The sequence below is a fragment of the Phalacrocorax carbo genome, chromosome 8, assembly GCF_963921805.1.
Source record: "Phalacrocorax carbo chromosome 8, bPhaCar2.1, whole genome shotgun sequence".
NCBI lineage: Eukaryota > Metazoa > Chordata > Aves > Suliformes > Phalacrocoracidae > Phalacrocorax > Phalacrocorax carbo.
The window spans coordinates 9,298,583-9,325,582 of record NC_087520.1 but is presented as its reverse complement, the minus strand read 5'-3'; the positions used below and the strand labels follow the sequence as shown (position 1 = coordinate 9,325,582).

Genomic DNA, 27,000 nt, shown 5'->3' with positions numbered 1-27,000 from the left:
GGTATTTTGTTACCGTGGTTCACATCTTCATTTTATATGTGGCATTTGTCCAGAGATGGCCGGATAGCTGGAGGAATGGATTTTATGAAATGCAGTTCTAGGCAGTGAGAAGGACAAGTCCCCTTTACAATCTACTTCTAAAATAAAATGCATACAGCATTACACCAGTAAGGATGCCAAAAACAAAGCTAGAGTGAATTACTTGGATTATTTTCTGCTACCAGAGGAGGTCGCTGCTGTTTTACTTGCTTCCCCAGATACTCTTCCTGCTGTACACCTCTGTCCTTCAGCCTGTTTATCCTTTAAGGCTACACCAATAAGATCAGAAAAATCATTAAAAAATTTCAGATCCACCTGCACGGTTTTATTTTTTTTTAAAAGCCTTTATTTCCCTTTCCACAGTCAAAAACAAAAGTACTGAAATGTTATTAAAACAAGAGAGTGCATATTCCTCTGCCCACAACCCCAAGCTGCATTTGCTCAGTGATGCTCAGACCCAGGTAGAACCACGACAGTGTCTCAGACAGCACCAGTGTGTGCCGTGGTCCAGGGCTAACCCATCCACAGCTGCCTCCGGACTGAGCCCGCTTGGAAAAGCCAGCTCAAGGCTTCACCCCTCTCTGGGATTTGCTGTGAGCATGTAGGCTCCAGTCTCCCTGTGCTATAAGACCCAGCAGCAAGATGGGAGACACTTGTAACCGCAGTGATACCTTCCTTTTTCAGCTTCCAGCTCAAAATATTATTCCTCTCACCCCTTTATCCTCACCACTGATATAAATCCAAGTGGGTTTTGAAGGTGAGCCATGAGTCCAAGTAACAGCCATACTATATTGAGAGAGATGGAGAGGGGTGAATGGGACTGCTCTGGGACAAACTGCATCCCTACAGCTCTGTAGAGCATCACCCACTTGTGCCTGTTTGGCTTTTAACGCACAGCTCATGCCTCCCTTTAAACAACAAAAACAAAGCCATTGGGCTTAAATGATAGCAGGACAGGCCATGGGGCTCAAAGAGTTGGGGGGCTCTCCAAGGTGAAGATATTTACTAAGAAAAAAAAAACCCTTAACATTTACAGTCACTTGCTCTTTCAGGCTGAAAAGGTTTCACAGCCCACAAAAAAAAAATTGAAGCCGGTGGCAGTGTTTTTCCTGACACAAGGTTTGCCCTGCCAGAGCTTCCCAGTCTAAGCTGGGGTTGCCCCTTGGTGGGGTGAGGTCTAGATGAGGCCCAGTGGCTTCACCAACCACATCAACACGGCCTAGACACCATAGCTGCTAAGGTGAAAAAAGAAAAAAAAAAACAAAAAACCCTATACAAACAAAAATCCACATAAAACTAATTAACATTGTGCTGCAGGGGAACTCCTGCACCTCACAAAAAAACAAAAGCTGAAAAAGATTTCTCTGGCACGGTCATGTAAAAACACTTTATGGCTTGGGTCCTGCCACAGCGCCTAAGTAAGTGCCTATCCCAAAATTCACCATGTTTTGCCCATATTCACCAACATCCTTGTCCCATATTTGCCGAGCAGGTAATTTAACACGGATGAGCAGAGGCTGAATAACAGGCGTACACAATTCAGTCCTCATCTGTCACCTCCATTTGCGATAGTGGTGTGTATTTTAGCATTCATGCAAGTGTCTGGAAAGGAAAAAAAAAAAAGACAAAACCAGTAATCAATGACTCAATCAAGGCCTGGAAATAAACACATCAATAGCCACCCCAGGGAAGGAGTAGAAGGGTAAACATTAGCCCTGCCAAGAATAAGAGATGGGAAGGGGCCTCAGAGAGGAGCTTTGTCCCAGGAGTATCGTATTTCAAGAGGATTTTCATGATCTGTGGCTGCATATATTAAAGCCCAGTGAGGATTAACCATACCCCTTGCTGCCACACCATGAGAAAGATACAATCCAAAAGCCCAGAGAAAGACTTGGCTTGACTCTACCAAGCTTTGGATAAGAAACTGTTGGTTTTATTTTCCACTTCTTTTTTAAATTGCTCACTAGCATCTGGAATATTGACATCAACCCATTCACCCAACCTCCAGACTGTTGCATAAAATGCGCTAGGTGTAGATCATGAATACTTTGTGTTTATCCTCTGGGGCGATGCTGGAGTTGTCCACCTCTATTAGGATGTTCTTGTCGTCTCGGGTGACTGGTGCTTGCTGTTCACTCTGGAGGACTTGTGGTAGATTCCCTAAACTGACGTCCATATCTTTGAAGGCATGGAGTAAAAACACCCCCAAAATGATGGTGAGGAAGCCACAAACTGTCCCAATGATGTCCACTACAGTCATGGTGACCCACTCCTTAAAGAGGATGATGGAAGTTGTGATGACAATAGTGGTGAACAGCACATAGTAGATGGGAAACACCAAAGAGGTGTTGAAAATGTCTAGAGACTTATTGAGGTAGTTAATTTGTGTAGTGATGGATGCCACCAGCGTGATGACTAGGATCCACGTCAACGGGTGCTGCAGTACAGGCCGGCCAGCAAAGAAGCCCTTGATAGCAATACCCAAGCCCTTGACTGAGGACACGGAGAAGGCACCGATAACAGAGCAGATGGTGAGGTAGATGAGGATGTTGCTCTGGCCATAGCGGGGTGCGAGGTAGAAGATCAGGAGGAAGCAGACAGCCAAGAGGATCGCAGCATAAGTGAGGAAACCTGTAAGAGGGAGAGAAATAACTCAAAACTAAGCAGCTGCGAGGATGGGGCACAGAGCAGTACACACTGCCCAGCCCCAAGAGAGAAAGCATGACCTCCTGTGTACCTGGCTCTTTCAGCTTAGAAGACATTTCATCCAGAGTGGTGACCTCCTCCTCCTCTGGGGCATGTATCACCATCACAGTGCTGCCCACGAGGCTCAGCATGCAGCCCAGCTTTCCCAGCAGGTTGAGCCGTTCTCCAAGCAAATACGAAGACAGGATGGCACTGCACAGGACAGAAACACGTCAGCTGGTGCTTTAAAGTCCTTTAAAGAAGGAATAGCATCTAAAATAAGATAAAGAATGCCCTCATGTGATATGAGGACACAACTTAGGAGTAAATTTGTTGGATTCCAGTGTGTTAATACACAATCACATTGCATCTACTGACAGCTGAACCTGCAGAGATGCAGGTGTGGTCTGTAGATCACAGCTCAGGTATCAGCAAGGTGAAAAAATGCTGAGTGTCTAAGCACATCTTCAGAAATATTTTCAAGGTCTCCAGATTCACTCATGAACTGCTGGGCATTATGAAGCCTTTAGTGCCCAAGGAAATTACTTCAAGGACCAGAGTAACAGAGAAAAAAACAAACCAACCCTAACAACAAAAGAATTACATTGATTTTCATTAAATCATCAGAAATACTAAGCCCCAGAGAAACTCTGAAGGTACGGGGGCTATAGATATATCTGCAAAAATACCTAGTAGGTGTCCATAAAAATTTTGGGCAAGACTCTAGAGCAGTCCCAATTTTCAGTTTGCTTATGCATTTCACAATAACGGTCCTTCTATAAAACCTTCAGTACCTGGAGTCATGTATTTCGATATTAATTTCCTTTATAAAAATTAAAAAAAAAAAAACAACCAAAAAATAAAATAGGGTTTCAGCCCTTTTTGCACCTGACAAAGGTATAAAACCACAATATCAGAGCCCCCTAAAGGACTAGAAAATAGAAGGCAAATGAAAGACAGTTTTAAAACAAGCTGATATTTTGGTCCTTTTAGATTTTTAGTACTGTTCCCTACAAAACCAAACCAAACCAAACCAAACAAACTCACAACCTTGAATTGGCTGAAAAGCTGGACTAAGGAAGGAAGTAACACTGATATTTGCAATAATTTAACCTGAAGTGTATGTGGCTGCTCTCCACATGCAGCATTTCCAGAAGGGCGTGCTACTTAATTCAGTGGTTTCCAAATGATCCCCCAAAAGGGCAACTACTGTCAGAGCATTTTTTAGAAAACACTAAGACTTTTTTTCCTTTTGGCAGAATAAATCATATTAACATCACTTCAAACCTTTCTATCTCACAAGACAAACAGGCAAATTGTAAACTATAGACACAGAAATCACCTTATGAGCACGCTCAGAGCCCCCAGAGGCGTGACAATAGTTGCAGGAGCAAAGGCATAGGCAGCGAAGTTGGCAGCTTCCCCTCCACCCACTAAACAAACACAAGAAAAATGAATACCAGTGAGTTACAGTATACTTTTTGTGTTTTCTCTTGTGGGCTTGCAAACTAGTAAGATGTCAGTTAGAGAGTGGGTTTTATTATGGGAGTTTCATGCTGCTTCTAAACAGGGCCAGATAGTGGGTGAAAATCTCTCTATTACAAATTAACGCAAGCAGAGAGGCATCCCAGGAACCTGCACCCACACAGAGAAGGGCTGCAGGTGCCAGGGCCTGGCCATGTCACGCCTGACTAATATTAAGTCATTAAACCCCCATAGACCAGCCAGGCAGCTGGAGTGTGTCTGGGTAATTAATGAGAGGGTGGGCAGCTGTGGGAGCCCCCCTCCCCCCACCCGCCCCCTTGCTGGGAGGCTGCTTCTCACCTGCGAAGTGTCTCCTTGGGGCTGTGGTGTCACCCTCTGTCCTTGTCCCCTGAGCAGTAAGTGTTCTGTGCTTGCTTATGGGTTGTGCTTTAGTGGTTGTGCAGCAGGAGCTGCAAGGGCAGGGCAAGGTGGGGGCACCCTGAGCTGCTGCTGCAGCAACGAGAGCCAGAAAAGACTGCTCTGAAGAACCTTCTTGTGAAATCTGCTGCTCTTTGTGCAGCTATGAGTCCAATTTGAGAAGATACTGTGATGTTGCAGCATGAAGAAAAGGGTTTAAGACTTGGTCTAAGAGAAAACAAGTTTTGCTCAAGAAAGGAGCTGTTACCAGTGCCTCCTTGTTATCTCCCTTGTGCTGCAGCAGTAACCTTTTCTGGAGCCCCCAGGCTGTTTGTGCTGTGCCTGGTACACAGGCAGACCAGCTGGTTGCCTTATTAAAACCTGACTTTTCATGCTTTTGAGTGGGTAAAACTGAGCTAGCAAGTCCTACCAGCCCTCCTGGAGAATGGTGCGGGAGATCCTGGGTGGGTCACTGCCTCTGCTCAATCTGAAGGATGGGGGAACTCACCAGAAAAGAGGCTTTAAGCCACCAGACACTGGACTTTTTCCACACCTGATTCACAGGGACAGACCCTGGAAAAGCTGCTCCTACTTACTGGTTAACAAGCCAGCCCACCAGAGCCAGTCCTTTAGGTAGCCGTGGCCTCCATCTCCTGGGGAAGCAAAGCACACAGGTATGCAGGAATTAACAACCATGTTCTTCGGAGCAAGAGATGAGAAACATCCTTTTGGAGAGGGGTAAGTTGCAAGGGGAAAAGTGTGATAAAGAAAACATCTTGGAAGGACAGAATATGCAGACATTTCATCTTGTGTGGAAATTATGTTGAGTCAAGGGGTTAGTGGAAGCTGGCACTTAGGGGTGAACAATGCAAATGCAATAATAGCAGTGGTTTGATCCTGGGTGGCAGTAGAAATGGTACCCATTGCCCCAAAGCCACAGAGGTTATCAGCCTGGGGTGCAGCCTGCCCTGTTGCAGCATGGAGCTTGGGGCTGCCCGTCAGCCCTGGGAGCTGTGGTCATCCTCACTGGTTCATCAGGGTGCACCAGCCCCTAAACCCAGCAATAAACACCCCAGCTGAGCTCTGATAGGCTGGTCATGTGTCATCTTTTGTGTTCTACTTGCCTGTCCCCTGTGTGGAGCAGAGGGATGAAGGTTGGCAGGGGCTGTTCTGTGCTGGGTGCCCCCACCCAACAGCTGCTCCCTGGGATGCTGCCAGCCCCATCCTGCCTGCCGGGAGCCTGTGCTTCACCTCACATTGCACCGGGTCGCTGCGGAGTCTTGTGCATGCTCATTAAGGTAAGGCAATGAGTTTTTCCAAACCCACCTCAAGTGGGGGTTATAGCTATGAGGGATAAAGAGGGGGAAGGACTGGTCGGTTGTTCTGTGCAGGCATGTGGTGCTGTAGTTCGTGTTGCTGTGTGGTCATGGTGAAGGCTCCCTGCATCCAGTCCCAGAAGCTATCTGCTCCTTTATACACTGCTTTGTGTCATAGTTGTATCACAGGGCCTCAGCCTGAACTGCCAGAAATCCTAATGTTAACTTTATATGGATCAGTCATTATGTGACTGAGCATTTCTGATGAAAAATGATTCCTGGCATTGGAACAATTAAATGAAAGAAAATGTGCATATAAGTGAGGAAGAATGGACATACTGTGTTGGGAACTAATCCACCTCTGGTCTTAACCCACAAGCTGTTAGATGTAAGCAGCCTGAGCATGCTGACATTGTGAACCCTGATTTTGCTGCGTCAGAGAGAGCCCATGGTTTTAGTAAGTCTGACCTGACTGGAGCTGTCAGTACCAGCAGTGACTGACTGCCTTGGAGAACAGGGATGTGCTCAGATAGCAGGGATGAAACACTGGGACTGAGAGTTTAAAGGGTGAGATAGGAAAAGGGGCAATGAAGAGGTGGACAGGAAGAGTTCAGGACACATGGAAAAATCTCTTGCTAGAATTCAGCTTCTTCTGGTTCCTCAACAAGTTCACAAATGCTGAAGTTCAAATGTTACGCTTTGGTATTCCTTAGAAATTTCTGGTTTATTTGTTTGGGTTTTTTTTTCTTGGTTGGGTTTTCTCTCAAGAATTCTTTTTGTCAGCTGCAGTTTTCTGTCATTAATTGCTAATTCCTGGTTAAACATCCTGAAAAACAGGGAGGGGTTTGCTCTTGTTTTACTCACTTGGCTCTGTTGTGGGAGGGGTTCATGGAAGGAGGGAGGAGAGAGACGTCTTCTACAGTTGAAAAAATACTGATATTTCATTGTGCAAATATAATGCCAAAAAGCAAACCCAGCTGAATTCCGCAGCTGTGGCCTGCGTAATGGCAGAGGATGGAGGTGGGCTCGAGGCTGGCCTGCAGCTCAGGTGCTGTTGGTAGCTTTGCTGGTTGACTTTAGACAGTCACTTCATTGTTCCATGCCTCTGTGTCCTCATATGGGGACATCGATATTTACTTCCTTTGTAAAATTATTTAAAAATTGTTCCTAGGCCAGAACTGGGAAGAAGTAGTATTTTAATTATCATTATTTTGTTTTGTAGTTATGCAAGTAGGTCAGCTGCCAGGTAGCACGCACGCTGCTGCTAGAGCGCATGTCTGCGACGCTGATGGGATGCATCCAATTCCACAGTGCAATTCCGCTGTAGGCAGTCCTACTCTGACATTTTGTATCCATATATACGTGCACATAAACACATGCCTCGCCCTAAGAGCTTGGTGCTAGAGGAAAGTTATCTACACATTGTTGCGCAACATACCTCGGAAGTATCCTTTCTGAAAGCCACAGAGTTCATGCAGAGCGCAGACGTGTGGTCCTGCAGTAGTAAGTGGCTCTTGCTAATGCAATGAAAGCACATGGGACCAAATCCTTGTCTCAGTGACTTGGTGGCAAAGCTGCCTAGTGCATCATTTAAGAGCTAGAGCGGGGTCATGGACCTGTGCTATTCTGCTCCTGCCTGTGACACAGTGATGATTTGCACCTTTGTGCAAAGGGGCCCACTTCAAAGAGCTTTCAACACTTTGCTTCCTCCTGGCCTCACACCTTCCTATGTAAGAGCTGTGATGGGCATGTATTGTTCTGGTGGGTGAACATCTGATCACACAGTGCATGTGACTTGCTATTTGCAGTGCAAGCAGGGGAATGCTACTTTTAGCTGAGCCCTTCCAATGCAGAGCTCTGTAAATGAGCTCCTCAGCTCCCGTCAGCACTGCTCTCTGGGTCTCACACACAAAAGTGCATCCACAAAATGTCTTACATTGCTGATGGAAGGCTGACATGTGTAGCCAGAGGTGTTCTCTTGCCTTATGAGTGCTGGAGTTTGGATGATGTGTGTGGTTCTGGGAACAGATGGATATCCTCCCTCCTGCCCCCCCGCCCCCCCCCCCCAAAACCTTACCTGCCCTGGTGCCTCCCTTCTCCACCAGCCGTAGCAGCCCCTTCTTCTTGAGGATGACGCTGCTTCCAATGAGGAAGCTGGAGAAGACAGCCAAGCCCAGGCCAATGTAGAATCCATAATTGCTTTCCAGCCGAGTTATCCAGAAGTTATGCAGAGTCCCGTTGTCCTGCACAGAGTCAGCTGGGTCGGCATCGCCGATCACCTGGCACACAACCCGGTGGGAAAGGCACAAAAGGGTGACCAGAGACCCTGTGAGACCACCGTGGAGATAAAACAGCAAATTACTCGTATGACTATCAACAGTGCCTCTGCTGGCCTTTGGACTCATCCAGATGTCCCTCCAAACAGCCACCTGTGCTGTCACCCTAACAGCACGTACTCACCAGCTCTCAAAAACTCAGGACACCTCTTAACTCACATGTGGAAATGGCAAGGTATTGAGTGACAGATTTGTGGTGTGTAGTTCAAGCAGCTCGTTGACACTGAATGTGTCTGCCAGTCTACTCGCTGAACTGGAAGGCCACAAGGACCGCTATAATAATGTAATCTGAGTTTCAAAATACCTTTGCCAGAGTCTCTCCACCAAACTCCAATGTTATGAGTTTGAACTATGCCTTATCAACACTCAACCTTGTTGATTCAAAGGCTTTGGTGTTTTCCAGCCAACTAACCCTTGCATCTGCCAGTTTGTCTGCAGCTTACAGCTTTGGGTTTAATGTGGAGTGATGCCAGTACTTCGTGCATCTGTTCCAGCTCTGTGTACCGAGCAGTACCGTGGGATTGCTCGTAAATCAACAACAGCCTTGTCCCGGACCAAAGTTTCATCTCCACATTGCCTCTACTGTCCAATGGTTTTATTCTACCTATTTGCAGAGTGCCTGAGTACTCATAAAGCACACCAAGTCCTGCCAGTGTGGGAGGACTGAAAGCAGGCACGGTGCTGTTAACACCAAAAGCGCTAAGTCCCCGTGACTTTAGCCAAGGCGTGTTGCTGTGTGTGGGTGAGAAAATTACTGAGTTTCTTCCTACCCTTACAAGCCTACCACACCCAGCACATCTTTCTATTGCAATCTTCACTCTGAGTGTAGTAAAGACAGCGTGACTGTGACCAGGGGAAACATTACAGCCAGGTGGAGTGTCACAAAAGCCCCTTAGTAGGAAGAGACTTTAATTTTCTGCCTGAAATCATGCAGGAATTACAGAGCAAGTATGTGTGTGTCTGCAGGAAGGGGTAGGCAATGGCTACACTGCTCACAGTACTGCCTGCAGCTTGGGCATTGGTGCCACCTTTCTCCTGAACCAAGAGACTGGCACATGTCTCTGTACGAGATGTAGCAACAAGAAGATGGCACGTATATTCTGCAGCTGCACCCCCCGTCCTTGGCATGTGTAGTTGTGGATTTGGATCCAAACTTTTTCTAATGGAAAAAATTTCAGTGACTTTCTAGATGATTTTCCAAAGGTTCCCTAATAGGTTTCTTTTCTAAAGGAAAAAACATCCTTGATTGTGGAACTATTTCCTGGGGAATAGGAAATATTCCTCTTTGGCTGGGTAAGAGCCTGCAATGTGCTGCTGGGCACGCGTGTAAGGCAGTGGGATGGGGTGATTACCGACTGGATCAGGTAAGCTTTAAGAGGAAAAAAAAATATTCCTAGTTTCCCTGTAAGTGCTGTAAGGCTGCGGGCTGTGGGGCTTGAGGATAAAGGGTGTTTTCCCATTCCTACACAGACCTCAAAAAACCGGAAAAGAAATCCCAAACCCAGGAAAACAGAGCAGTGGCAGCCAACAGCCCCGAAGACGGGTGGGGAGGTAAACCGGGGGGTGCAGTGGGCTCAGCCCCCCCGGGACACCACCGCCCCCCGCGCCGCTTCCCCGCGGGGCGGGCAGGGCTGAGCTGGGGGCTCGTCCCGCTCCCCCCCCCGCCCCCGGGGCTCGTCCCGCTCCCCCCCGCGCCGGGCCGGGCTGCACCCACCGTTGCTGCAGCTGCTGTTCGCCTCCAGCGGCTCCATCTCCCCCGTCCTCCGGGCGGCTCAGAGCATCCCGGCGCCGAGGGCAGCAGGCGCTGCTGGCGGGACGGGGCCGGGCCGGGCCGGGCTGCCGGCACACCTGCGCGGCCGGCTCCTCCTCCGGGACGGGGCTGGCCCGCCGCCGGGCTCGGCGCACCGGCAGCGGATGCCCGCGCAAGCCTTGCTCGCTCCCCTGGGCTGAGCCCGGGCCCTGACCCCGCTGCCTGCTCGGGGCGGGAGATCCGGGATGGGGCTCCCCTGCCTCAGCCCCGACGGGGATTTCTCTGGAGTGAGTTTTTTCTTACTGCGGTTGTTGGGAGAAGGTGCTGTGAAAGCAGGAGGCTGTGGGTCTGGCTAGGCGGTGCGGTGGGACACTGGGCGTAAGCTGCAAAGCTGTGGACTTCACATGTGTACAGAGAGCAGTGGAACAGAAGTTAAACGTAAACAAGATAAATTAAATCCTGAACAGAGTTTGTACTCCTGAAAATACCTCCTGTTACTTCAAGAGACTCTAAGTGCAGTTAATACATCAAGGAGACATTTTAGAAAGTGTCCTGTTGCTTCAAGCATTGGTCTTCATTATTCTGCACTTGGTACTATGGCTGTGTGCAGCAGGTTGTAGGGCTGAAGAACGAGGTTGGGGGGCTGAGAAACATGTAGAGGTCTAAGGAAGATGGATATATCCTAATGGAAGTTTTGTGGTGGGTGCAGGGTTCCCTGCATCGTGTACTCTCTGGGCAAAGGCATGTTCTCTGCTGAAGGTCAGGCCAAATTTCCCTAATGGACCTTCCTGACTTTTGAGTTGTAGCGGGGAAGGCCAGGCTCCAGGCAAAGGTGTATTTGAGAAAGAAATATCAAAAACAGATGAGTGTGTAATGATAAGGGCACTCTTCTGCTGTAAAGTGTTGTGGAAAAGGAGATCAGAGAGCCAGGACACAATTTCACCAGCAGCAGCAGCAGCTGTGGTTTAAGACTTAGCTGCCTCTACGCTTAATCCCCGCCCTGAGAAAGTAATCTTCAGCCCATGGGCTCCTCCATCACTTAAACTCGTTTTACACCCTTTTATTTTGTGACTATTTAGTTGGCAGGCCTCATCATGGCAACGTGGTTCAGCCCATACTATAGATCAGGGGCTGTAGCTCCCCCATCAACTCCCCATCCCACTGCAGCCAAAACCTCGTGTGCTGATACTGGCGTGTGAACATTTCAGAAAGTGTTGTACGCCACTGTGTTTTGCCTTCATCCCCACCCTCCTCCTCTGCCGTCCTCCATTCCTGTGTTTGGGCGCGGTGGCCATGTGTACACAGAAACCTACTGCTGATACAAAAGCCCTTTCATTGCGGCAGGAGGCATTGGCTGGATTTTGCTGTAGGTCAGCAGAGATAAGTAAAACCAATAGCTTTTCTTCAGCAAGCCCGCATTTATAGGCAGAAATGATATCTGTCATAAGGCAATGTAAAGACATAACATCTGCAGGATCTGAACACATCTGAAAATTTGCCTTTTTTCCCTCCTATAAAATATACTACCTGTTACTACAGAAATTGCCCTTAGACCATGAAGCTGCAGCATTGCTAGTGCTGCATGGCTCCTTCACTCAGCGCCTGATCCTATCTCTGTACAATTATTTTCTCCAGCAAATGTAATGTTCAAGCGTTTTGTGAGTCATTCGATTTTAATCAGGTCTGTTCATCAGTCACAGACCTGCAGGTCACTGGCTGAGAGAGACTGCCAGCCAAGTCCCACGTCCTCCCCTTTGTCACAGGAGCACTTGATAATCAATCCAAATTGTCTGGCACCAGGTTTTAATGTAGGAAATGAAACGTGCACTGATTTATCAGTGGGCTGGGAGCAACTGCTTCTGCTATTACATATTATGCAGGCAAAAGGCACCCTGGGCAAGACAATGATGGCAGGATTTGGCCTTTATTTAGTAAATTTACTTGCTGATGCTGGTTAAGAGCTATTCATGCAATGTATGAATATGAGGCTGATTGCAGAAACTGAGGTGATGGCAGAGTGGGATAAGTGTTGCTGGGCTTTCAGTGCTGATTGCCTGCGGCTGGCTGGAGGAATTTGTGTCCCTGTCCCCTCGCAGGCTGCTCTGCCTGCCTGCTCTGCTGCTCTGTGGGGCTCTCCCCTTTGCTGGACCTTCTCCAACACCCTGAGGTATTGCTCGTAGCTGGGGAGTCCTAATGGTGATGTGGTTATTGGCAGTTAATCTGCATCCAAAATAATTCCCAAGCCTTTGTGGGTGAGTGTTTTTGACATCTGTGCTGAGCACAGCTCCCCACTGTGCACAGAGAGGTGTTAGGGAGGGAGCAAATTTTTATGGAAGGGGTCTGGGGTTAAAATAATCTTTCTGGTCATGGTGCAACCTCATAAATGACTAACACAGAAGAGGGGGTACTGCAGTCAAAAGCAAAAGGCAGTTTGGGCCACTTTACCTTCCCGTCAGCTTGATTTCCTAAAGGAAGGGGCTAATGTGACCACATACACGTGTGTTTATGTACCCCACTTCATCTGCAAGCATATTTGACCCCATGGGCCACTTTTGCCAGAATTTACAAGGGCTGAGCTCTCCAAGAGAAGCTGTTCTCAGTTCTAGGAAGAGAGGAGACACGACAGGGCAGAGGTCCCAAAGGGAGGGATGCCACAGCATGAGCTGACTCTGTCAGGCATCGGGGAAGGAGCGTTCCTAGTTGTCACCACCGTGGAAGAAGCTTCAGTCAGATCTTGCAATCAACCATGGGACACAAGTGTGTCACGTATTTCTTTCTCTCTGGTGCAGGGGCTGTGGGGGTGTGGTATATAAAATCACTAAGTCACAGCAGTTGCTCTGGGTGGATTTAGCAAGGCTGCGTATGTCGGTATGGGATTTAAAAGCTAGGTAGGATTGTCATGGAATTGCCTACTACGCTTAGTCAAGGACAAGTTGAGACTGATAACAATAAAGCAGGGATGCAACCAATGCCTCTTTTATTGCTTCATATCCTCATTTTAATGGGAAGGCTGTAATTAAGGGAATTCAGCTCCAAGCTGTGACCTCACTGGTTGATACTCGCATCAGATGTTTCCTCAAAAATAACTCATCAGAAATCAGGGAGTCTTCCTTAGCAGCTCATCTTCCAACAATGCAGTTCCTCCTGAAATACTGGTTTCCAGGCCAAAAAACTTGACTGGAATCCAGGGGGTAGAGCAAGACAGCTTTGCATGCAAATAACCTCTTCAGCAAGATCAAAAGGCTTTTCTTTCCTCTGCTCTTCTCTGCTCATCTCTTCTGGTCTGGAAAAAATGGTGGAAAAATACTGGATATCAAATGCCCTGTGTTACAAATAATGATGGAAGTATCCTGGTAGCAGGTGATGGACACTTTTGCCCTTGGATGTCTGCTAGGCATGGTTCCTGGGGAAACCTTCAGAACAGGGTTGCAACATTCTGCTATGGCTTTGTATAGTTTGAGGGCTCCAAGGAGCTGTTTGCTGCTTCAAAGAGAGGCTAAGTCCTTCTTTTTCTGTCAATGACCTGATTGTGTAGGGGTTAAGGGAATTGCCTGGTGTTCAGATGATTGCAGCACTACATGAAAGGATGCTCAAAGCTTGAAAGATGACTTCGTTGAGCAGACAGCTTTTAATTCAGCCTATCTTAAGGTAACTGTGTCTGCAGTGGCTGAGGCTGTAATTTCGTGCTAGGAGAGTTTAGACAACACCACCACCCAGCCTGTCACACCCATGGTGTGTTCCCACCCTTGCACTGCCCTCCTTGTGCCAGTGCACATACCTGTGGGTCTGTGCTATGGAGCAGCTGAGTGATCCAGGGTCGTTAGGCCATAAACCACACCCCAACTCATTTCTCCCAGGGTGGTTAAATTTTTTATCCAGATCAGTTCAGTGATCCAGGTCACTGGGCCCCATAAACCGTGTATGTTGGCAGAACAGGAGTGTTGGGTTGGTGATGGATGGGAGGTGGATGGTTCAGCAGGCATTGGAAGCCTTAAGGCATCAGAGCAGCAGTGGGTGCCACAACGTGAAGTGACATGTAATCAGCAGATCGTTTGTTTGCAGACCTCAGACATCTGCCAGATGTTTGCTATCTACAATACTCTAAATCAAGCAAAACTAGATAAGAAAAGCACTCCTAGCTTGCAGAAGGGGTCACAGAAAGGGACATTTTGTTATTCTTTTGAAAGAATAAAACAATCATTAATGAACGTTCTTTGCATTGGTGAAGTGCCTTTAATCTGAAGATGTAAACATATTTAGAAGCATTAGGAAGAAGAAAGACATGGGCTTGTATCTCTGATGCTGGTCTCTTAGGGGACCAAATTTCAGAGTCTTGGACCCTGACACTTAAAGCAGGTATTGCTTCTGGCTCCAGGTGAGACCATGCAGCCTGTGAGCTCTTGGCACTTCTTAGGGCTGGTGTTAGTACTGGGGTGTCCACGAGACAGCAGCTGAAATTAGTTTTTAAGAAAAGAAGGAAAAAAAAATCTTGATGGTGTAAAGGATGAAAACCAAACCACCTGCCTAGTACCAGTGGCTGAGCCAGGAAGAAAGTCCTGCTCACCTCTCTGCCATTCCCCACTGCAGAACCATGTTGAAATCGGTAAACATTGGGCAACTTTCAACTGTCAGACAAATAGTCCTCCACAGCAATATGTTACAGAGAAAGCTGCAGGCACATCATGTCCCGTGACTTAAAGCATATCAGAAGGATCAACAGAGCTGCCTAGTCATGGTTTAAAGTTCACCTCTAATTTTATGTGAAGCATCTTTGCATTTTTATTCCTCTTAAGCTAGGAAGTTTTTCCCATGAGAAAAGCTTGGGAAGAAGCTATGAAAGGGAACATCAGTTACAATATTTTGTCTAGAGCTGGTGAAGCATAAGTGCTCCCACTCCCACAGATCCATGTCAGTTATTTCACCCTAATTCCTCAGCTCCCAGAAGGTCTTTCCCCCTTGATTCCCACTGCTCCTTTTGCATTCAACAACCACAGCTGCTCCTTGGATGCTTCTAACACAAACCTAAGACTGGTTTCAAGTGGCGATTTGGAGAAAAATAGCAAGGATAGTTTCCTGGAGTAAAAAAAAAAACCCTGTTGAGTTGATAAGGCTGTGGTAATGAGAGGAAATTAGCTCCTCACTTTAGATTTGTTTTGAGACAGGCCTGGCAAAGTCTATTAAAAATAATTATATGATCTTCCCTTCCGCAGCCCTCTTATAATAAAACAAGTGTTCAAATGAAAATTTGTTGTGGAAGGATGTTTTTCTCAAAAATCATTAACTTTTTATAAGAAAATTTGTTTGATTTGGTGTTGGCCACAAAGCTTCATTTTTTTCCTTTGGTTTTGACAAAAGCTTGATGTTTTTATCAAGAAAATGCTGCCATTATTCCACCTAGCTTTTTCTTTGTACCAGGTGCAATTGGAGGCTCTTGCCAAATAATAGTAATTGCAACAATGACACCACAAGGTAAAGTCTGCCCATTTCATGAATGAGCCCGATTTTTATTTCTCTTCATCACAAAAGTCATCCCACATTTGTTGTACACACTGTTGGTTGCTCTGTTACGGGACATATCACCATGTACCAGATGCTTTACTCTTGCAGAAGCAGTTCTAATGGAGATGGAAGCTTCTGTTGGCTGAATTTTAGAACAACAGCAAAAAATAATAATACAAAACCAAAATATCATCTTCAGCTGCATAGCAAATATGGATCAAAAATTTAACACCGTATCAGATCACGAGCGTAAATATACCTCACCATAAATAAAATTCATTGTACAAAATAACTCAAGCAGCTTTTCATACAAATATGGTACATTTGACAAGAGTTTTGGAGAATATTTTCTTGGTTTTTTTTTTTTTTTTTACACCTTCAATTCTTTTTTCTTTTGTTCTCAAACACACATGAACATACTGGACTGGAGTAATGCAGGATAAAAAGGACTAAGATGTTGTTCAATGCTAATAAGTGCTGTCAGAGTTTAAAAGGAAAACTACTGAAGTGCTGAGCTTGAACTAGTTTGCTTCCCCTTTCTATTGTATCATTGAAAGTCCAGTGTAGCATCATCAAAGAAAGGCATGTGCACTGCCAATAGTCACATTTTATAATGTCAAAACTGGAGCGAACATGAAAATAACCTAGTCTGACTTCATTCGTGACACAGGCCATCCTTCCTCTCCCCTGTAATTCCTGTATCGACCCAGCAACTTGTCTTTGAAGCAGACGTTCCAAGTGGTGGCTGGTAAATCCCAGGGCGTTTGCAGACTACTTCAGAGTAAGCAGGAAAATGTAGGTAAAAAAGCAAGGCCATGGCCAGTAGATATAAAGTATCCAGACAGGGGTCCACATTTCCCTAAGAAAAAAGGTTAGGGGTCTGCAGATTGTAAAAGGCTGAAAACTATAGGATTAGCGCATATCTGCATGGAAGACACCCAAACTTGGCAGGAAGTCTGCAAGTGTGGAGAAGATGCCCGACCCTGGCAATCTGTTACTATTTAGCCCTACTGGTACACATTTGCTCCCTACTTCCATTAGCAATCATGACATCAAAAAAAGGATAGGAGGAAAAAAGCTCCATTTTCATGGAGTTCTTTAAAGACGTACGCCTGCACAGTCAAAGAGGGTTAGAGAACTGAAGCTAAAGACTATTTGCATCCTTCAGATAATAAAAGGACAATAACATAAAATCTCAGAAATGAAGACCATAAGATTATTCCTAGCTGGTATCTCATACTACTTGAGCAAAAAGGCAAAACATCTGCATACACTCTACAGTCAAAAACACTTCACATTTTGTTCATGCACTTTGGACACTGCGCCCAAAACATTTAATCCCTCAGAATCTGAAGGGATTTTATGTTTTTGCCACCAAATCTGAGGGCAACAAATAGACTCCATCTACCTATCCTTTCAAGTACATGCAACTGTGTTTTTGCAGGATTTCAGAGAATTTTTACGGCAACACTACAGCAAAAGAATGCAAAGTGATATTCAAGTTTAGGTTAAAATATCTGACTCACTCCAGACCTAAACAGATGAAAGCAGGCATTTAAATTCACTTTCATATATCCTAGTTAGTCTAGGTAGCTGAGACTGGGCCATGTGGTACAATTCATCCTTTTGTAGTAACTTCTTGCTCGTGCTGGTTTCTGAGAAGATCCCAACGTCCCATAACATGTCAGATGCAGTAGGACATTTAATTTGTGCTGTGCCCAGAGGTGGCTCTGAGAGCCAGCCAGGGACTTGTGCCACCTTTTCAGCAACACTTTCATACCAAAATAACAAGCACTTACTATTTAGGTCAGGAAAAATAGGATCTTGGTGGGATCTATCTTCCTCGTATCTTGTTTTCCACAAAAAATAAAGTGCTTGATTCTCCTCTTCCTTTTAAAAATATATATCTGTAGATATGCTCACTCCAGTAGTGTAGAAGTGTGGAATATGATGGAAAACCAGAACTGACACCCTTAGTGGAAGAGTAAAGAGAGAGCAAGAGCCCTGCAGTGTCACTGAGTCCCAGATACTCTTCTGCTGCTCTTCCTCATGACATGGAGGAAACAACTCACCTTGCCGGGCTGGGCCCTTCCCTGCCACTCAAAAATTTCAGCCAGACTTCCTGAGATTTCATTTTACTTTCAGATTACTGTGCTGCACAATTTCCTCCCTGCAGTTTAAATGTCTGTCTTGGTAATTAAAGGAAACTCAAGGTACGAAAATGTCCAGCACTTTTCACGTGTGGGGTATTTATTTATTATCAAGGGAGTAGGCGGTGAGTGTCTGGGAGAACAAATTCATCCCACGCAGCAAGATCTCCTCTTGGTAATAGTAGTGTATTGGCTGTTGTTTCCTAAGACAAAATATGCCAGCTGGGACATTTCTACTAATTAATTATGTTTCCTCTGAGAGAATAAATGTCCAGGCTCTGCCTTTTTAACATCTGTAATAGCATGCATTTTAGAAGGCATAATGAAATGCATGAAAGGAGTATTTATCACATCTGTATACTGTAAAAGCAGTTATCTGCTGTGACCTGGCTAAAGCTGAGAAATTAAAATATTACCAGTGGTGAGGCTAGCATCAGTTTCTCTTGGAGCATGTTGTTTGATCTCCTTTAACTTCAAGCACAAGCTTTTGTATCACTTCAACGACGCCACTGAGGGGAAGCAGGGATGACCATGAGTTTTGAAATCCTCCTTGAAATTCCTACTGAATTGGTTCTCAAGATTCAGAGATCTTAGATTAGCTGAGTGTGAAAAGGAAACAGACTCCAGTGTTCCCTCTGAATGCCTTTAGACCTGGAAAATTCTGGGTATCTTTTTAATGCTTATCCTGTATTTTACCTCTTCTAAACAATCACATAATTTATGAGTGATGAGAAGTTTCCTAAGCCCTGCTGATAGTCACCACTCTCTGAAGAAAGATATTTGGTTGCTGTGCCACTAGGAATTTGTCTAAAACAAGGGAAAAGAGCATCCCAGAACATACACAAATTACACACCCCAGCTCTCACCCTTAGCCGAAGATCAAAGCTCACGTACGTCTGAGGTAACTACACCTGCCTCCTGTCGGGACCAGTGATTATTTCCACCCAAATTAATATGTTCAAGAGCACATTCACATGAGTGCAGCCTCTTCCATAGTCTGTAAGAAATCTTTAGTCCATGGAAGATGTGTCTTTGGGGGAGAACCCTTTGCATTAAAATAAGTGGATGTCGCATAGCAGGGAAAGAGCCAGGCCATTTTGTCTTTCCCCAGCTCTCTGAAGTGCTGAGGAGTTATTTGGTGACTACATCACTGCTATTCTGAAACCCACATGCCAAAGCTCCCTTTAACAGGTGCTAGGAAGGCCAACGACGTGGCAGAATGCACAAAGCTAGCCCCAACCTGGGGCATGCATCCATCCAAGACCAGCCCGGCCCAGCTCCTCTGCACCCATCACTTGATCCTCAGGGTGCTGCCACAGGAGACGTCCTGGCTTCATCCCTTCTTCCCCACAAAGAGCAAATCAGGGGCTTGTCTTCAGACGCTCCTAATCCATGGCTGGTGGCACATGTCACTGGGGGTGTTGATTTGCCCCATTGCTTCTGTGGTGGGAGTGGGCTCCCAGCACTATGGAAGCATAGACCTCTTTCACCGAGACCCCCACATTTGGGGCTGCAATATGGCTTCAGAGCGATGTGTCTGATTAGATGAATCACAGGGAAAAACCGGACCACTTCATGGAAGAAAAGCACATTCTGCCCGCCCGCCCCCACCCACCCCCAAGTCTGAAAGCTACAAGTAAAACTGATCACAGGGATGGTACAGAAGAACATGCACTCAAACAGGGCCGGATGGGAAGATGCGTCCTCATGTGTAGGAGGCATACCCAGTCTTTGTTGCCAGGTCTCATGCCATCGAGTTTACCCCTCCCAGCTGTCCTGGGTTCAGTCCCTTCTCCCTTCCCAGCCCATGCGGGGTCAGTGTCCACACTAGCAGGTGGTGGCCAGCGACTGGTGGATTGGGGGCTGGAAGCAGCGCACATGCTCCACCGTGGAACTGTCTGTTTCCACTGACTTCATGTATTTGTTCAGGATGGCAAAAATCTCGTTGTTCAGGATCTGATACTTCCTGATCCTGTCAGCCATCTTCTTCAAGGGCTAGAGACATGGTGAGGAAGAAAAACAGCAGATGAAGAGAGTCTTACATTATCTGACCAGCTAGAAAGTACCAGTACCTCTGACCTGCTGCTGGAAACCTCTGATAAAGCAAAGCAGCTATTACACGTGTTACAGTTCCACTTAGCACCTCCCAGGAACCGGTGACTCACTTCATTATAGGGTTTGATGACTCAAGGCAGAGCATTAGCAAGGTCAGTGAGCGGTCCTAAGTTAACTTTCTAAAGTCTAGTCTCCCAGCTGCTTATTGATAAAGCCACTGAGATCACAGGATGGTTGCTGGGAATACCAGCTTCTCAGGTCCAGCTTCCCAACCCCAGGAAGAAGGGAAAAGCTTTGGGAGAAAAAAAAATTTGATTGTCAAGACAATTAAAACCTTGGCCTCTCTGCTGAGACTGCAGATGGAAATCTCACAGCGAGTGTGTCCAGAAGGAATAAAGTTAACACCAGGCATGGCTGTAATTTATGCGTTTGGACAAAGCAAGATAGAAAAGAGAGAGAGAAGTGTGCTGGTTCAGGGGTGTTGGGACCTCACCCTTCAACTTACCACATTTTTTATGATTTCATCCTTCCCATCCTGCCTTTGTACCTTCAGCAGGTGGTAGCAGAAGTCAAAGAGGTCAAAGCGCCGTTGCTGTCCAAGAAGAACAATGATAGAGCAACCTGCCCAGTTCAGACCATCTCCAAAGCACTGCCTGGAAGGAGGACAGGGTGATGGGGTGGGTAGAGATGACAGGATAGTTATGTAAGAGAATTCCTACCATGGCACCAGGAACTTTCCTTGGTGAATTCCTAGGGAAATCAGATTCACTCCTACTCCTAGGAAGTGGGTATACACTTAGAGAAAATGAACTCAGAAGGAGATACACAGAATTACACCAGGGCCAGGCTGTGCAGGCTGCATCACAGGGTAAGATGGACGAGGACCTAGCCTCTGACTTGGGTTGTTGGCCCATTTACCCATCTCCTTCTGCATGTCACCTTGGGCATGTCCCTTTACATTGCTCTTTTCCCAAGCTGTTCAGACAGAAAGCTCTCTGGGCATCTCTTTATGTCTGTGCACAAAAAAGTCCTTTCATCAAGGACCCACGTTCCCCCTCTACCTCCACACTGGCTGAGGCTATCACTGCAGCCGAGGGGGGCATCCCAGGGGCTTGCCGGCCCCGCTAGCTCATGAGCGGCACTAGCGGCAGAACCGGCCGATGGACACTCACTCTGCAGTGAACTCATTGGTGCCCACGGGGATGCAGTACACAAACTGCATGGCACTCCAGAGCCGGTGAAACTCCACGCACTCGTCCACATGCATGACCCCGTTCGTCGGGGGTGGCCCGCGCCAGATTGGGTCCTGCAGGTAGCTCCTAATTCGCGTCAGGATCACCTCGAACATGGACAGCCCACAGCATAACCGCTCCTTGGTCAGCAAGTCACCCTCCCGGGCAATGGCTATTTGCTGAGGAGGAGGACCAAAGAAACAGAAGTGACGATGTAATACAGACGGACCCTCTCGCTGGAATTAGTGCTTCCTGGTCTCCCTGGCTCTTTGAAAGTTACCACACATTCCATGCAAGGTCCAACCTTACCTCTGATGGCTGCTCCCATGGCACTCCCCACCAGAGAATACTCATCCCTCAAACGGAAGAAGACTTAAATTGTGCTCAATTATATTTCACCAACCCAAGTATCTTTTGAAATAACTACATACGTCAGAAAACAAAAGTCGAAGGCAAAGCTCTGGTCAGAAATACTGATCCTTAATTCTGCTAGCATGCTGTTCTATTAGTGCTACTCAGTGTTGCTGCATTTAATTTCATTTCTGCGGATTATGAAAATAAAACAGGAGAGAACAGGGACATTTTGCTTCCCAGGACATTGCCATCATCTCTTTAAAACGTAGATAGCCTATGGCTTTCTTGATTTCTTTTGTAGTTAGGGTTAAAAAGCTCTGAGGAGGATGAGAAGCCACCGGAACCTTAATACTGGAAAACCTGTGGTTTATAAGAAAGTCAAATAATATTTTTTTCCAGATGTGGAAGCTTTACATGTGTGGAGAATTTCTGTGACATTCCCATTCAGATTTTCACGTACAAATCTGGAATGGCTCCATTGGATGGAGTTCATTTGGCTTTTACACTAGAGGAAAATTAAAAGATAATTTACTTCATTTCAGCCCCATTGCTCACCCAGAGGGGAAAAAAAAAGGGATTTTAAATAAGCAAGCAGGGTCTCCCTCAGCACGGGAGGACTGACTCCACTGAGCTCACTGAGTGGGGCTGGAGTGCAAGCATAGAGTTTGCTCGCTGCCCTGATATTCTCTTAGCTGCCCCATTTCTTGCCATTTCCAGCACATCACTGACTTCTCTTTCCAGTGCTGCCAAAAATAACATGGGAAATGGGAGCCAAGTGCTGTTAGAGTTGTGCCCGTGGCTGTGGGAGGCTCCAGCTCTGCTGTGCTCTCCCTGGTAGATGGACGGCTGTCACGGTGCCCTGGCCCCACAGGCAGAGCCTTTTACCCCTCTCACCACTTCGGCAGAGGCATGCAGAGCAAGCGTGACATTTACCAACCCCCTGCCCATCCCAGAGGACTTCCTGGAGCTTTAGTTTCTAAGCATTTTCTCCATTTCCAGCTGTTTCTGTAATGCCTATAAAAACATCATCTCAATCAGAATCATGACGGGGGCTCAGAGCATCTGGTATAACGGGCGGGCATGTGTCCTGGCCAGACATTAAGAACATGAATTATACTCGGTTTACTTGGGTTGTCTTTATTCCACTCTAAAAAAACCATGAATGTGCCTGCACATTCCCTTTCCTGACTATTAGTTTATGCTGGCAGTCACCTAAAGCATTTTTAGTGGCTATTGAAATTAGAAGGGTTACAATTCCTGCTTGTGCCACAATTTCAAGGACATTCTGGGAACTTCAGATCAATTAATGTTCAACTAATAGCAAATATCAAGGGAAAGCTGTATTGGTGTGCAGAGGCCAGATCGAGTCTGGGATCCCTAGATTTGTTAAATGCAGGAACGATATCACTGGTTTCATGGCACGCACTTGCATATATTTGCTTAGCAAGTAAAGATTTATTTTATCCAGCTTGTTTTTATAGCTAAAGGCTGTACGCTTTCTCTCTCCTCACTTGTTCCAAGCTCTTATGGGTACAGATTAGCATCTGCACATACTAGCCTGTGATGGCAAAATGGAGACATGGTAGAAGTAAAGCCATTTCGAATATAAATTAGGTGTTAGCATTACTGTTTGCTAAGATATAGTGATAGAACAGGTACTTTTGAGAACAAACTAGTCTAACGATCTTAGTATACTGTTTCTGAAGAAATATTAATCTAGAAGGGGAGGTATCTGGCTTTCAAAGGATGTAGTGCCACTCAGTTATATGCGCTCACAGACAGAATTTGGTTCTAAAATTCATCACCATAAGACCAGTCTTTGATACAGAACTACTATCATTGGAGAGATATCTGACATGGTGAAGGCAGCTGAAGAGCTATTAGCCTTGTGGCCAGATCTTGTTCACAGTCTGGGGTCCTACTGATTTCTAAGATCAGGAGAGGAAGGGGGTTCTCGGGATAAATTGTCAAAGGATACCACTGTGCTGGCTCAACTATCCCCTCTGTCTTCAAAAGGAAAGGCTCCCATTATTGCCAGTGAAAAAAATCAGACTGACCAAGCACCTCTGAAAATCCCTTACTAAATACCCCTATGATCAGCATTAAAAGGGAGAGGATTCCTTTAACGAACCACTTTGACCCCCCTGGTTCTTTATGGATCCCCTATCAAACAGCTGCTTCAGGATTCCCAATGCAAAACAAGTATTTACAACAATCACTGACAGTTTTCCTGCCATTGCACAAATCCAGTTGGGCCATACCTCTTTTACAGCTTGTTAGCTGGCAAGCGTGCAAAAACTGTACCCAAAGCCTGCAAAGACTGATAGATCCCCACTAACTGCAGCAGCCTCTGGCTCAGCCCCTTCACAGCATGTAATTATACGAAATACACGGGGCCACTGTTTGGGAGAGGCACCTAGCAGCAACTTCTGCTCAGATTCTGCACAATTGCTAAAAGGCACTTACGCATTCTGCAGGAAAAAATCCCATGTGGCCTGTGTCCAAAACTGCATTTCCAAAATGCATGTCCAAAACTGTGTAAGGAGCAAGCTTAGAAGCTATGGAGGCATCTATAGAAAGTGACTCTTGTGTTCATTTACATCTGAGCTCAAAAAAGATCTGGTGCTCAACTGTACCTGTGTGATGAACATGGGAACAGTCTACAGAAAAATTAATTTTTAGTGGGACATGAAATACCTTTTGTTTTCATCACCCTCATAACTATGGCAGGGATAAGCAACGAGTGGACTCTAATAGCAGATTTCAATGATGATTTTGCATGGAAAGAAGAGATAGAAAGACCAACACAAAGACACAAAAACACAGAGGTGAATTCTTTTTCTCGAGTGTCTCCTTTAAAAGGAAGTCAATGGGAAGTGAGAGAAGTGTCTACAAAGTAAGACAAACCCCTCAGTTATCCAGCCAATTTTTTTGTTTCATATGATTTCCAATGAGGCAAAGTTCAAAATGTCCTTGATCCATCAGAAAAACAAGAAAAAATCAACAACTTTCTGCCTGCCATAGATCCTCATACAACTGAGCGTTTGTTCCATTCCCTTGGCAGTACATTACAGAAAAAGGGCGTTGATTCATTTAATACTTTGAATGATTTTTATCCCATCAACCCCACTAAGTAGGCAGTGGCAGTTTGGATATTGATAGCAATGGAGCTCAAATTTTGCCCATTACATTGATCAATCTACGGAGATATTTTTAACAGTACTCAATTTCTGCACAAGAGATTTTTTCCAAGCTGAGACCCACCTCAAGAAGACACTTAAATGGAGCTGTAATTTTAAGCATGTGCTGAAGCTCTAAGCATGTGCTAGGAGGAAAACCATTCTCATATGTATTCCTTGACAGGGATGAGCTTAAAAATGGACCACACTGCAGCCCTAAAATAGGATCCCCCAAAGTGATGGCAATTGATTAAGTCAGGGACAGCCATGCAAAGTTCCCCCTCAAACCACCCCAGTAATTCTCCATCTTTTTAAAATGGAGAAGAAGAGTTTTTCCGAGTTGTTCTTATTCAGAGCTGGCTTCTAGCACACCCGCCTTACAGCTCCCTGCCAGCTCTCCAGACCGGAGGCAGCAACACACCATCTCTGGACACACTCACAAATTTCCCTTCAAAGCGTCTGCTAGGGCAAGGATTCTGGTTTTCTTGTCCGACTGATGTTTTGGAAAAAAAAATTAAATAGGATCACTCTCCCAAGGCCAAACAGGCCATCTGGGGACTGCTATGAATTTGCAACAGCCATCCCTTTCAATGAAATCCTTACCTGCGGAGTGCCCAGCCTCTCTATTAAGGGAACCAGGTGAAGTGGGGCATACTTGGCTTCGAGACGCTTCATGCGCACCTCCAAGCGTTCTCCTTCTGTCAAGCGAGCAGCAAACAGTGAAATGAGAGGAGGAAGTGGAGACCCGCAATTTCCGCCGAGTTTGCTCAGAGCTGCCCCCCAGCAACCATCCAACAAGGCTTTGGATCAGTGAGCCAAACTGACAGCAAATGAGGCAACCAGTGATGCAGAGAAGGGAGGGATGTGCCATTGCAGTCTCAGCAGCAGCTTAATCACACATGTCCAAAAGCATGTCCCTGTTACTGATCACTCCTGTTGAGATGGACATTTCATGCTGTCATTCTCCAAAGAGGCTGTGAAATGGCTTTAAAACCTTTAGGCAACCCCCAGGCTGACTGTGGTTTCAGTCTATAACTAGTCTACAGAAAATCCACCCTTGGCATTTGTTTATACCTGACTTTTGGCTATATCCACTTATCTGTTTTGAGGGGGAAGCAGGGCCAGAACTAATCCTCAGCAGAAATGGGAGAGAAACAGCTTCTGGGCAGAGACCTCTGAGTCTGCCCACTGCTTCCCTTTCAGCTTCTTACCTTTGATGTAGACCCTGGGCAAAATATTTTGGAAGGGAGCAGCATGCAGCAAATCACAAACTTCTTCCTGGGACTGAGGCAGGAAGAAAGAAAGATAAAGTAAGTTAAAAAATACCTATAGGGGTTGAGTGTATGGCTCAGGGGCCTGGGCAACACTACAACAATTCATGTCTACGGCACCTATTCAAATCCAACCCAGCTCAGTAGTAACTCCAATGGTTAGAACCTAAATGAACTAAAACTGGAAGAAATACCTCTCAACTTAAGCCAGGAAGTTTCTTTAACTCAAATAAGTTACTTCCTGCCTGTACAAGGTGAGAGCTTTGTATTTATTTTCTGTCCTGCTTACTAGCACTGCAAGTAAGAGGGGATAAAGAAAATGGAGGTTTCAGTTTCATCTTACCCTGACGACTTTCTGCTGTTTATTTTTATGGGGAGTGCCCAGGTGGATATTACCCTTTGGCTTAGTTATTTCAGGATGTGTACATGTAAAATATACTGATGCATGACTCTGTTGCAAATAGGTACATAATAGGTTGGTCTGAAATTGGTCGTTCGTACGGTGTTCTCAGCCAGGGCTATCAGACCAGAATCCCAGTGGTATAGGCACCAGGGAGAACAATACAGAAGTCCAGAGAGGAATAACATCATGAGATGCCACCTGAGAGAATGCATGCCGATGCACTTGAGAAAAAATAATCCCAAACACAGATGCACAAGGAGGAGAAGCCTAGAAGTAGGCAGGTGAGACTGAGGAGCGATGGCTGACAATACATTGTATACAAGTCTGCAATGGGAAACAGCAGCAAGGAAACCAAAGCTGTTTAACACAGAGGCATTGCGTCACAACAAGGCATTAGTCTGCTCCTACAAAAGTCTAGTTCTAGGACATGCTTTCAATACTGAGCTTATTGTAGAGATTTAGACACACTCGAAAGCAGGTCATGACAGCGCAGCAGAAGATATTTGGGGGCCAGATGGAATGACTCGACTGGGTCTGTTTTGGATGCACGGGTGGATACCCCACCTTCCAGCCAGGAGGGAGGGGACAGTGTAGCGTGGAGCTGCAGGAGGCTGTACTGGCGCATGGATGCTGGGATGAGAGCGAGTTTGTGGGAGTGCAGTTTGTGACACAGTGCTGAAGGGACAGGAACAGTCAGGGTCCCTCCATGGGCAGAGAGATGCTAACGCTAACAGGAGTGTGCCTGTCACCTTGGTTATTTTGTTTGCAAACCACTATTCATTCCTAGATGAATGTTCTTCCACTGCTGTTTCCCTCTGATAAAGGGAGTATTTTCACCATTTGCAGCCTG

At 46.0% G+C, this 27,000-nt stretch overlaps 2 protein-coding genes across 11 annotated transcripts in view; both read right to left on the bottom strand.

Moving 5' to 3' along the window:
- Positions 1-68: 68 nt before the first annotated feature.
- NIPAL4 (NIPA like domain containing 4) lies at positions 69-10,226 on the bottom strand. 2 transcript variants are annotated; one of them, XM_064458560.1, is made up of 7 exons: positions 9,972-10,226; positions 7,999-8,247; positions 5,202-5,258; positions 4,067-4,157; positions 2,777-2,937; positions 2,087-2,670; positions 69-1,641 (listed from the first exon to the last, which is right to left on the bottom strand). In XM_064458560.1, exons 1-7 carry the CDS (start codon positions 10,006-10,008, stop codon positions 1,630-1,632), a joined length of 1,191 nt encoding a protein of 396 aa, XP_064314630.1. In that variant the 5' UTR covers positions 10,009-10,226; the 3' UTR covers positions 69-1,629. The 2 variants fall into 2 exon arrangements, with proteins under 2 accessions (XP_064314630.1, XP_064314629.1); XM_064458559.1 differs by lacking the exon at positions 69-1,641 and having other exon boundaries at positions 1,951-2,670.
- Positions 10,227-15,477: 5,251 nt separating this feature from the next.
- The window catches only part of CYFIP2 (cytoplasmic FMR1 interacting protein 2), a 57,255-nt gene continuing 45,732 nt past the window's right edge, over positions 15,478-27,000 (bottom strand). For all 9 annotated transcript variants that reach the window (XM_064458551.1, XM_064458556.1, XM_064458557.1 and 6 more), the window contains 5 exons: positions 25,688-25,760; positions 25,080-25,174; positions 20,884-21,122; positions 20,217-20,364; positions 15,478-19,651 (listed from right to left, as the gene is read on the bottom strand). In XM_064458551.1, the coding sequence (XP_064314621.1) occupies positions 19,484-19,651; positions 20,217-20,364; positions 20,884-21,122; positions 25,080-25,174; positions 25,688-25,760 (723 nt within the window). In that variant the 3' untranslated portion in view covers positions 15,478-19,483. The remainder of the gene's footprint in view (positions 19,652-20,216; positions 20,365-20,883; positions 21,123-25,079; positions 25,175-25,687; positions 25,761-27,000) is intronic.

What these genes read in the sequence shown, in the direction of transcription:
- NIPAL4 (XM_064458559.1), bottom strand. Translation starts at nt 10,008, where the DNA reads ATGGAGCCGCTGGAGGCGAACAGCAGCTGCAGCAACG. An exon ending in GAACAGCAGCTGCAGCAACG is followed by an intron (nt 8,248 to 9,971) that starts GTGGGTGCAGCC and finishes GTGGTCTCACAG; the next exon opens with GGTCTCTGGTCACCCTTTTG. An exon ending in GTGGGCTGGCTTGTTAACCA is followed by an intron (nt 4,158 to 5,201) that starts GTAAGTAGGAGC and finishes GTGTTTGTTTAG; the next exon opens with TGGGTGGAGGGGAAGCTGCC.